The 11,334-nt window shown below is 37.1% G+C and overlaps 2 protein-coding genes across 2 annotated transcripts in view; both read right to left on the reverse strand.

The window, feature by feature from the left end:
• irf1a (interferon regulatory factor 1a) overlaps positions 1–3,972 on the reverse strand; it is a 12,494-nt gene extending 8,522 nt beyond the window's left edge. Inside the window, exons 1-2 of the mRNA XM_015037342.1 lie at positions 2,897–3,972; positions 2,624–2,723 (exon numbers count right to left, since the gene is read on the reverse strand). Of these exons, the coding sequence (XP_014892828.1) occupies positions 2,624–2,723; positions 2,897–3,049 (253 nt within the window). The 5' untranslated portion in view covers positions 3,050–3,972. The remainder of the gene's footprint in view (positions 1–2,623; positions 2,724–2,896) is intronic.
• Positions 3,973–5,939: 1,967 nt separating this feature from the next.
• LOC106950466 (uncharacterized) lies at positions 5,940–10,090 on the reverse strand. Its single transcript, XM_015037343.1, has 9 exons — positions 9,800–10,090; positions 9,622–9,715; positions 9,382–9,527; positions 9,147–9,286; positions 8,865–9,027; positions 8,550–8,643; positions 8,367–8,436; positions 7,439–7,512; positions 5,940–7,361 (listed from the first exon to the last, which is right to left on the reverse strand). The coding sequence occupies exons 1-9, from the start codon at positions 9,858–9,860 to the stop codon at positions 6,458–6,460; spliced, it is 1,746 nt and encodes a 581-aa protein (XP_014892829.1). The 5' UTR covers positions 9,861–10,090; the 3' UTR covers positions 5,940–6,457.
• Positions 10,091–11,334: the final 1,244 nt, after the last annotated feature.

Here is an 11,334-nt window from a genome sequence, read left to right on the forward strand (position 1 = left end):
AAAACACAGGGCTGCATTTTTTTAAAAAAAAAAAAAAAAAAAAAAAAAAAGCAGGTATTTCTCCTTTTAAATGGAGCAGGAAAATATCAAATGTCATCAGCTGGCAGACCATCTATCTTGTAAAATGAGTGCGAAGGTGAAATGAGTCCTTTCTCAAATTTAGCACCGCTCTGTGGTTTGACTCCGAGTCTCACCTTAGACATTAATTACAAGGGTTAGGAAGATAATCGCTGTGAACATCAAACTCAGGTAAATAATTGAGATACTTCTTACGTTGCAACGTCTACATCTGAGTTCCTCTGGAAACTGTTTTTAATGTCTTCAGTCTACATCTCATGAAAACCATTAGAGATGCACTTTGACAGCAATATGATCACCTTTCAACCTCACTGCAAGTGAACTGCAGCTTTCCCATGATGTGACGTGATGCAGATCCAAAAAAAAGAAAAAAAAAAAGAAAAGATTTTCCCAAGACAAAAAGAAAGAAAATGTACTTGGCTTTGCACGTCTGTGCATGTGTATGTGTGATCTTATAAGAAAGGCAGAGTGAGAAACAACCTCGTTAGCAGAGCATGACATTTTATAGATTGCAAAGGAAAAAGCATTTGATTGTTTTTCCATGCCAGTAATGGTTGCTCAGATACATGCAGATCCCCCCGCCCCTTTTTTATTTACTCTACTTTTTGTATGAAGTAATAGTTCTGTAAGCTGGAAGTATTTTTCTTGGCTGTATGCTCATGTTGGCTCTGAACTCTCAATGGGGTCCTGGATGGATTGCACCGAGATCTAAACAATGGAGAAGTGCCTACTTGTTTGCAAAGATAGCCATCCATAATTATTTGCGTAGTTTGTTTATTTATGATCTCTTATGAAGCTCTCATCAGTTACCTGGAAAAGGGATTTATGACTGGAATGTGGTTCATCGAGAAAAACTAAACGATTCAGCGGCTCTTCAGTGGAAATCAAATCAAAGCGAGAGAAACGGTCAACAGGCAAAGATAATTCTGATCGCAAACACTTTTTCCATTCTTTTTTTAATTTTTGCGATTTTTACAATTACTTTTTAGCTCTTTTTAGGGGGTGCGGGGGGGTTAAACTTACTTTTAACAAAGTGACTTTTCTTTTGAAGCCCAACCATTTGGAGATATCTAGATATGAAAAAGGAACAATCTGCATCGATCTCCAGGACAATAAAGTTTTGAAATGTTGACACGAAAGATTCTGTACCTGGTCCTTCAGAGACGAACACTCTGACATAGAATATAGTTATTCTCAACTTCTATTTTAGCTTTCATTTTTTTTTCCCTGATGGGAAAAAAGATAGTCATTTTAACAGTTACAGACTATTTATTCATTGATTTAAAACAGGCTTAAAAAGCAAACAAGCAAAACAAACAAAAAAAAACAAAACAAGTAATGTCTAGGACAAGACAAGGGAAACATGTGCACATATAACGGAGAACTATATAAAGAAGTAAAATCCTATTCATTTCAGTTCCTTACCTCAGTTTAATTAAATATACAATCTACTAACTCAGTAATTATCAGAAATGTTTGGTATCTTCATGCATGTTGTATTTCATTGTTAAAGGACCAACCAATAAATATTATATAAAAATTATGGAAAAACAAAGTGATCACAAACTAAATCTCATAACATGAAAAAGCAAATTTACAGACACATTATTACTTCTGCTGCTATTATTTCTTATAATAATAATAATAATAATAATAATAATAATAATAATAATAATAATAATAAGCCAATTTTGACATAAAATTAAATATGTAAACAGACAAGAAGTTTAATATCTGATCTTTGTTATACATAAAATAAATGAGATCAATAAATACGATTAGTATTACTTCTACCACTAATAATGGTAAGAAAAATAACAATGAAACTATTAGCAACATTACTGTAACACAAAACAAAAATAAATCAAGAAAGAAAACTCGGTAGCGTGCTACATAGTTGCGCCATCCACTTCGTCCCTGTACATTGTGAGTGCTATAGTTTTTTTTTTAAATTTATTTTTAAACTAGTCGATGTTTGGATGTTGTTTTAATTCCACATTCAATCTGTTCTATAGTTTGGTTCCACTTACAGATAGAAAATCTTGTTTTTTTTTGTTGGATTGTACTGCTCCGATGAAGCAGTAAAACCCACATTGTATCATCAGTTGCACAATAAAAACAAAGTCCGCGTAATATTTTGTGTTTTGGTTCAAACTGAGAAGAAAATACATAGATTCAGCATCATTTAAAACTCTCAAAAACTCTGAGCCTGAATCAGAAACATTTATTTACTTCCCTGTGCAATAATTCAGCAATATATTTAAAAGTATAAGCATTAGTGTTTTCTTTACTAACAATATTAGACTGTGAAATTATCTTTCATACAGCTTCAACAACAGCAACCCAATTTGCTGCAATAGGTTACATCATAGCAAAGACTAAAGCTCACATTATCTATCATGACCTTCCACTCACTGAGATGCTAAATGTGATCTTAAATGGGCCAGCAGAAGAGGAGGCAGTTGGAGAACCTGTGGTTCACCGACATGAACAGGAAGACCCAGGCGGTAGAGTAAAAGCAATTTTGTGAGTTTGTGGGTCTTACCTGTGTGCATAGCCCAACTCCTGAAGAGCGTAGCATCCCGGTCAATGCTCCAACCGTGGCGAGCTGCGTGTTTCCATGGAATCTGGAAGATGCAAGCTGACTGTCGGACGACATGAAGTCACATTTTAGTCGTCACGTTACTTAACTTTACGTTTTGGTAAAAAAAAAAAAAAAAAAGATTTCCCCCACAAGAAGCGACATGAACCCAGATATGCATGTACATGTCTGTGCAGGTGCAAGGAAGGAGGGTAAGCGTGACATATAGGAACATACCTGGTCCAGCCAGCTGACACCTGGATACTTCCCGGACTGAATCTGCTCCTCCAGCCAAGGTCTCAGCCTCTGCCTTACCGGTTGCTGCATACTGCAGGTCAGCGCTTCAAGTGTGCAGAAAGGTGGTTTGGAAATAGGTGTCACAAGAGACATGGGAGTCCAAGTAGTGGAATAAGGAAAAAAAAGAAAGATGTGGTGTGATCAAATCAAGTTCCACTGGAACAACCGTCCTACTCTGTCAGATTCTTCCAATCACAGGTAATCTTCATCTAGCTCCTCGCATATGTAAACCTGATTCAGCTCCTCCTCCAGATAAGTTTCCTCAAACAGGGGCTCCTCCTCTTATAGGAAATCACACTAGTCTTCTTTTGAAGTTGGATGGAGTGGTTGGATAGGTTTAGGATTGTGTCAACGTATTTAAATCGGCTGTGATTGACTTGACATTTGGAAATGCTAAGAGTAAAATGGCACTAATGAAGTTCTACTACTGCCACTTTTAAAATTAGTTGGAATTAGATTTGGTTTTTTTTTACTATTTTTTTTTAATCATGATTGCATCATAGGTTTTCAGGTGTGAAAGCCAGAGTTAAGAGATTTTACTGCACCTGAAGTACAACAGTGTGTGCGCACAAAGAACACCAGATGGAAGCAGAACAAACACGATTGACGGCAGGCGAGTCACGTGAGCCTGCAACAGAGCTGCAGAACAAACGCAAGAAGTGCATCCACACTGTTCATGGCATTCTAGAGGAGACTGCTGAACTATGTTCCAAAACACAAATGAAACAAGATATTATATAGTGTAAATGATTTACCAGTGTAGTATGAATAAGAAAACGTGTTACTGTTTATGTTATTATGACAGTTCTTCAAATTCTGGTCTAAATCTTAATCAAGGTGAAAATAGACAAACTTGCAGACTTTTTCCATCTTTTATTCCACATAGTTTCACTACTGTGTGACTAAAGTTTCATTTTTATATATTTTTTTTTTTCATTAGAGTTTTAAGTTTTGCATCTATTGATTCTGTAAAGGTTTTAAGTTTCTCATTACAGGTGAGGTTTTCTCATTCGCCAAAAAAAAAAAAAAAAAAACAACCCTCACTTAAACCTTTCCTTTCAGAATAGGTGGAAATAAAAGGTCTTGGACCAAAAGTTAAATAAAAACAACCTCCATCAAGAGTTTTAGTCTGGCTTTGCAGCATGGAAAAGCGCTTCTGGAAGTGCTTCCATTAAGGATGAACCATTATTCTGTAAACTTTCTGTTCTCACCCAGCCAGCATGCCTAGGTGGGCCCCATGTGGGGGAAAGGAGGGCAGACTATATGGGTCCCATATGGGTTTTTCCGCGGGTTCCATGATGGCCCCACATGGGTTTGCCCATGTAGGGCCAGAGCCCACATGGGCCCTGCATGGGCCCTATATGGTGGTGGCCCACATGGGTTTTGTCCAATTAGGGCCCATGCAGGGCCCATGTGGGCTGTGGCCCTACATGGGCAAACCCATGTGGGGCCATCGTGGAACCCGCGGACAAACCCATATGGGACCCATATAGTCTGCCCTCCTTGTCCCCACATGGGTCCCACCTAGGCATGCTGGCTGGGCATGCAGTCGGACGACTGGAAGTTGCCGTTTTCTGCACGGTTGCCCCTGTTATCTTACAGAACAAGTTATAAAACCAGTTTGAGCTTTCTGACACTGTATTAAATAGCTTGAAATCATTCTCAAATGACTATACTTTGTTGAGCTTCCTTGTGTTTTCTATTTCATAGAGGCAGGGCAATTGACCCATAGCTCTTTTATATTCAACATGTTGTTTTTTTTTTTTCTGGCAAATGTAATAAACTAACATCGTAACATATAAAACTAAACTTATCTCCTCCATATGTTCCCAGAACTGTAAGGTCTTTGCCTACTGGACTAGAAGACTGAAACACACCAATATGTCAGAACTTTTACAGTTAAAAACAAAAACTGAGATTCTTACTGTTTGACATTAGATGCAAAAGAACAACATTATTATATATTTAGATCAGAAACTTGAGACACTTTTGACATTGACCTTAGTTTTAACCCAACATCATCATGTTGTTACCTTTGCAATATCAACACATATCAACACGGTTTAAAATGTGTTTTGAAAGGATATAGCTATTATATGAATTTGTGACGTCTTGTCTAGATTATTGCAGTAGTATTTGTGTGGATACATACCAAAGACATACGCAGCCAGCTTCAAATACTAAAGCCTCGATTTAAATACACACCAAGGAGAGCACATCAATCCAACAATCAAGAATGCTCCCGCTGGTTACAGTTTTGGACTTGACTTTAAGACCTTTTTTTTTTTTTGTTTTACTTGTTTTTATTTATATTTTTTCCATGTGTTTTGATAGTACAATGGCAATATGCTGGTGCTACTAGAGGATGAAGAGGGTGAGGAAGAAGTTTGTTGTTATGGTTCAAAGCTGTGGACAGCTTTTACGGAGACTTTTTGAGGTGTTGACTGTTATAAAACAAAACAAATATTGTAATTTTGTAATAAAACAAAGTATACATTTTTGCTAATATTTGTAAAAAATCTGTTTATGGCTGCTCTTACCCAATAGCACTTTAAAGCAGTTGTATTTTTACATCTTAAAATACTTTGAAAACACGACTGCTGGCAAACTGCCATGCAAATAAGGATTTTTTATTCATGCTTTTAAAAAGCATTTTTCTGTTAAACTTACTGCACAATCAAATACTTACTTGTCAGTGATATTTTTGTGTCACTGTTGCCCAGCACACTGCAATCCCTCTTTCTTATCATTGAGCATCTTTTTTTCTCCATTTGTTGTCATAAGTAAAACATGCCCAGTAGTCGTGACGCATACTTCTGTGGAAATGAATCACCAGCTCTAGAGAACTGCAATAAGGAAGTAATTTCTTAACCCTGAACAGAGCCATGCTCTGTTTTAACCGAATGTCTCAGTCACACTCGTCAGTTTTGTTGCTTGTTTTTCTTATAAACGGAAGAGTATTGGTAGATTGGTCTTGACACAGTTTTACTCACATTACAAAGTTTATTTAAGGAACAAACAGAACACAATATATTTAACAGAAACATATTACTTTACTCTGCTTTCTTCAAGCATTTGCAAAAATAAAAAAAAGAGAGATTGTGGTTTAAAACAGACGTCTCTGGCTCGTAGAGCAGATCATATATAAACTTGATATCTACAAATTTTACATTGTGAAAAACAAGCAAAAGAGTAAACAATTTCACGCAGCACAAATAAAGTCCTAATCTCATTAGAGAATACTTAGATAAATGTTTAAGCCTGTACAACTTGTTTTGTAGTTTTCAGCAAACTTATTTTATTCTCATTCATGTAAAATACCATGAAACCCCTGATGATAATGTTTAAAAGGACATAAAATGTTAAAAAAGACGAAAATAAACAGGTACGCTGTAAAACAACTTGACCGATGTCACTGGTGCAAACTGGCTCTTAAAGACGAGAAGGTTTCCTGAAGCTTCCACATCTTGCCATACAAAGCCTTAAGCCAGGCCTGGTGAACTACACATATTTATAGCCGTCAACTACAATTACTGGGGCAGACTTGTCAGAAGACAGCAAGGGTAAGTGTGGTATCTGCAGCACAGAAGGACCTGGATCATTCCACGTTTTCAAATCTGGAATAAAGCACGGTTGAGGCATCTGGAGGTCTCGCCCGCCTTGAATCACATTCAAACCTTGATGATCAATGCTTTGGTTTCCTGAAGGCAGAACACCTGGCTGCTCCACTTTGTTTGGGAATGGCTTGTAGTCGTCTACAACTACAGGGCAGTGGAGTGTCCCCGGAGGCAGTCTGCTTAAAAACAGCATTTTGAAGAAGTCGGAGTTCGCTTCATCAAATCTCTTGAAGCTGGAGTCAAACCCAGACGAGGTGGCTGTAGTGGCACCACTGAAAGTGGAGGATAAGCTGCTGTTTTCTGAAAGAAGGGATTGGTTGGCATCTGCTTTGGATTGCTGATATGACATGTCCACCCGCACGTCAGATGAAATGTCTTTCTGTGCCAGAAACAGACCAGCAAGTATCTGTTGGTCAGGACAGTCCACAGTGTCACTTTTGCAGGAATTGCTTGAGTTGTCTCGGAGTTTTACTGTAGAACTGTCCTCCTTCGTCAGATCCAGGGACTTGGGAACAGACATAAAATAGCTACGATTGACGATGCCAGAGGATACAGAACTCGGCCTATTTGATGTGAAAAGAGGCACCGTTTTATCTTGGGGACCAGGAGGATGAGGTAGACCAGATAAGGGAAAGTGTTTTGATAGGCATTCCAATACGGCTTTATGTATAGTATCAGCAAACTCGCCCTTTGGCTCAAGATGTTCCGTCTGACCATAACAAAGATCTGAAGAGCCTCCACTGCTGTTGCCATTTATACTGCCGTCTTCTCTTTGTTTAATTGGCACCCTGAACATAGAGAAACATTTATTCAAACCACCAATGCAATCCCACACACAAAATATCAGTAAATTTGCAGTACGTACAATTGGTCGTCGTCCCTTGAAGGGAGGCTCTTAACCCAGACAGGGGAGGTGCGATCAGAATCAGGTTTGTAAAGCTGAAACAAGAAAGATTTAGATCAGAAAACCGTGTCCTGCAGCGTTTGTTCAGCAGCAGCAGAAATAATTGTTGCTTTTACGAGGGTGATTATGTAATGCATAGGGGTGCACCAATCAATCAGGCCCAGTTTCCATAACTTTGGGTGATCGACCAAAACTAACCTTATCCACTGATTTTTTTTGAAGATTGGTGATCATTCAGAAACTGAAATGGGTACATCCCTAGTCATGTTATTTATTTGTCATTTAATTTCTTGTTTTATGACAATGTGGTTTTTGACAATTTTATCCATTTTTCTTTTTAAAAAAATGACTTTAAATGTATCAATGCTCTTGTTGCAGAGCTAGTGAGTAGAATATTTTCAAAAGACTTATCAGTTTGCAATCATTTGTTCAATATTCTGTCTCATTCATATTTGGAACAATTTCCCTCCAGTAATAAAAATGGATATAGATCATAGAGTTTTAAGTTCTCAGGTGAAATATGTCTAAAACAAAAACAAATGTGTGAACACTGATGTATACTGACCTACTTTGTTGTGGAGAATTAGCTTTCTCTAATATACATTTATATGTTTTTCTTGTTTATACAGAAATTCAGCTTAGGTGTCTCTGTGCATTTGTTTGACAGGAATTTAAAATGTTATATTTTGCTGTCTTTTAATAAAGGTCCAACCAAGAACTGGGTTTGCAAATGAGTCTGTGGCTAGAAAACCTATGCACAAAGCAACAGCTGCTCTGGTTTTCACATGTAACATTGTTTAACGTGTTGTCCTTGATGAAATAAATTTGAACTGAACTGGAACTTCAAATGCTTTTTATCTAATTAGCTGAAGCAAAAATGGGGTCTCACCTCTGGATTCCTGACTAGTACAAGAAGTTGTTTTGGTTCTGAGAAGCTGTCCCACCACTTCTTCTTGATCCTACAAAATGGAAATGGATAAATAAACACAGAGAGGTTAGTATACTGAGCTAACAGAGCCATGTAATGCACACAGAGGCACAATGCAAATATTTTGCTAATAACATGACTTACCTTACAAAGCAGATGTAAATAGAGACTATCAAGATGAATAGAAAAATGCTAAGGGAAATGATGGTCCACAGGAGAATCTGGGTTGGTGCGCTAGCTGAGAAGTGGCAAGTGAGAAGTCGGTTAGAGAAAGAAACCCAGTTTGTTCACCAGCAGCGACATAGAGGCATAAAGATTACTTCTGAGTTTACAGGGTCGTTAAGTGAGCACGAATCTGATCAGAATAAGTTTATGTCCTATCGCAGGGATAAGGCATATCGAAGCATCTTTTACTTTTAATGAAGAGTTAAGATTTGATCACAACATGACAAAACTTACGGGTTTTAATTTTATACTCTTCGCTTGCGTCGCTGAATTTATCACTGTAGCTCGTGAAGCTCCTCACACTGACCATGTAAACTGTATCTGGCTCCAATTCTTGACCATTTATTTGATAACTCTCAAGTCCATCAGATGTAGCTGGAGTGATCGGGCCAAAACTCTGGTATGAAACAGAAAGTATTTCAAGACAAAGGGTTGTGTGGTTGGTATTGTTTACCAACACAATTAAAAACTAATAGGTTACTTGGTGATGAATACTACTTGGAAATTTGGACTTACCTTCAATATGGTTCCATTTTTGGAGATATTCACTTCAGCGGTCGGTTTTCTAAGAGCCTCATTCATGTGTGTCTTCCAGTAGACTGTATAGATCCCTTCAGTTTCATTCACTGACACAATCGTTGGAGTTTTAGGCTTTACTGTGTAAAAGAAAAGGGAAACAGACCTCAGTTTTTCTAAACTAATTCTAGTCTACATATGGCAGCGTGTTTGAGCGTTGAGAATCTCTACATACAGCTCTCCAGGACGTCGAAACTTGCTGAATTCACTTCGTTGACTCCTTCGAAGACTTTTACAGAATACTTAAAATAGATAGGATCAAATGTCGTAGAGCAGCAGCACTGCTCGCTGTAACACTTCTCCAAAGAGCAATTGTATTTCCTATAGAGTACAAAATTATAAACAATATCACAAACAATGATGTAAACAACGTCCCGATAAAATTAATCTGTAAATCTTAAACGAAAAAACTCACTTATTCGTATCATCCACGTCCAAGGTATATTGTGAACACTGTTTCACCCCCAGTTGACAAAATACCTTATCATAGTCGTTGAAACAGTCGAGATCTACAAAAAATTATAAAATTCAAATGACGATTTTTACTTTGTTTTCATAATTATATTGCCAAAAAGCTGTTGGAACATACATACCAATGGCAGCTTGCGCAGTCGCAAAGTATCCCAAAAAAAGAAAAAGCAGGAAAGAAGCCATACTTTCTCAATCGTGCCGACAAGCAAAAGTCAAAATCGAAACGATTTAAATTTAGGAAAACTCTTTCTGCTATTTCCAGTCGACTCCTTAGTCAAAACAAAACCGTCCCATGATGTTCTTTGTCGAAAATAACCTTTTCACACAGCTACCAGAAGTGCGGAATGGACAGAGTTGGTCGGGGAGGGATTATACTGCTGAAGGAAAACTGTTCCTGTATGTGTTGCGCTACGAATTCAAGGGAAGTGCGTCCCACCACTCCCATTTCCTCTCACGGCGGACACTTGCTGAAACAGAGCATTATAAAAACACACGATTTTTTTTTTTTTACAACTAAATAAGGGAATATCTATTTAATATGAGCGCAGCAGCATATAGAAGGTAGAGCAGAACTTAGGAAGCGCGTCGATATCTTACAACATTAAACACAGACGTCGTTATTTGTACTCCTCTCAACTAGACTAAAAATATAATTTCCTGTGTGTGTTTAACACTAAAGACTTTATTAGTGTTTTTGTAGAGACTTAATTCCTCATAAGCCTGTTACAAAGAAGTAAAGAAACAAAACGACGTATTAGCAAAGAATTAAACTTAGTTTTTGTCTAGCAGCTGTGGTACTTAAAATTTTGAACAACAAAAATATGTATGGAAATATATAACAATTTCAAAAAGATGTATGAATGTGTGATTTTTTTATTCTATGAATACACTTTTTTTTTTACTAATTGTAAAAAAATATTTGTCAGTATAATACACGCCTTATATGATCTTTTTTGGTTTTTACATTTAATGTAATATGTTATAATAAACAAGGGTAAATCCTGAAAAACTTTTCAAAGGATGATGCAGTCCTGAACATCTATATTCATCCTGTCAGGAAAATGAAAGCAACACAGGTCAACGGCTTTCAAGTTTCACTGAAAGCCGTACAGAAAATGTCACAATGCTGAAGGTGGGAAGTTTGTGGTCTTACTCCATACTGAAAACCTTTGTGATGAGATGAAGTGCAGTTTTCTGTGCGCAGCTGCCAATGACTGCAGGAAATGCATGAAAGTTTCACAGCATTTGACTTGGACAAGTCAGACAGCAGGAGATAGGATTTTTTGTATTTCTATTTCCATAGATGTAAATTAGAAGAACATCTAGACCAGTGACTATGGCTGTGAGAAAGAGGTTGTATTCATCAATAGTCTGACAAATGCAAATGCAAGAGGTCAAGCAAAATAATCTTTATTTATAGAGCCTTTTCTGGTACAGTCAGGTGAAGCACAAAGAGCTTCATAGAGGTTAATAGGACAGACTTTTACCCTCTGAAGAGGCCCATATCAAAAATGATCAAATTACATAAAATAAATTATACTGACTGTAAAATTGTGAATTTTTAAAAGTGAGATAATAAATCAATAAAGATGACGAGAAACTGTAGAAATGCAATCATGTAGATTTGCAAGGAAACATATATAAAAAAAATAAAAAA

The sequence above is a fragment of the Poecilia latipinna genome, unplaced genomic scaffold (genome assembly GCF_001443285.1).
Source record: "Poecilia latipinna isolate Pla-1442-1.1 unplaced genomic scaffold, P_latipinna-1.0 Scaffold402, whole genome shotgun sequence".
In the NCBI taxonomy this organism is placed as follows: domain Eukaryota; kingdom Metazoa; phylum Chordata; class Actinopteri; order Cyprinodontiformes; family Poeciliidae; genus Poecilia; species Poecilia latipinna.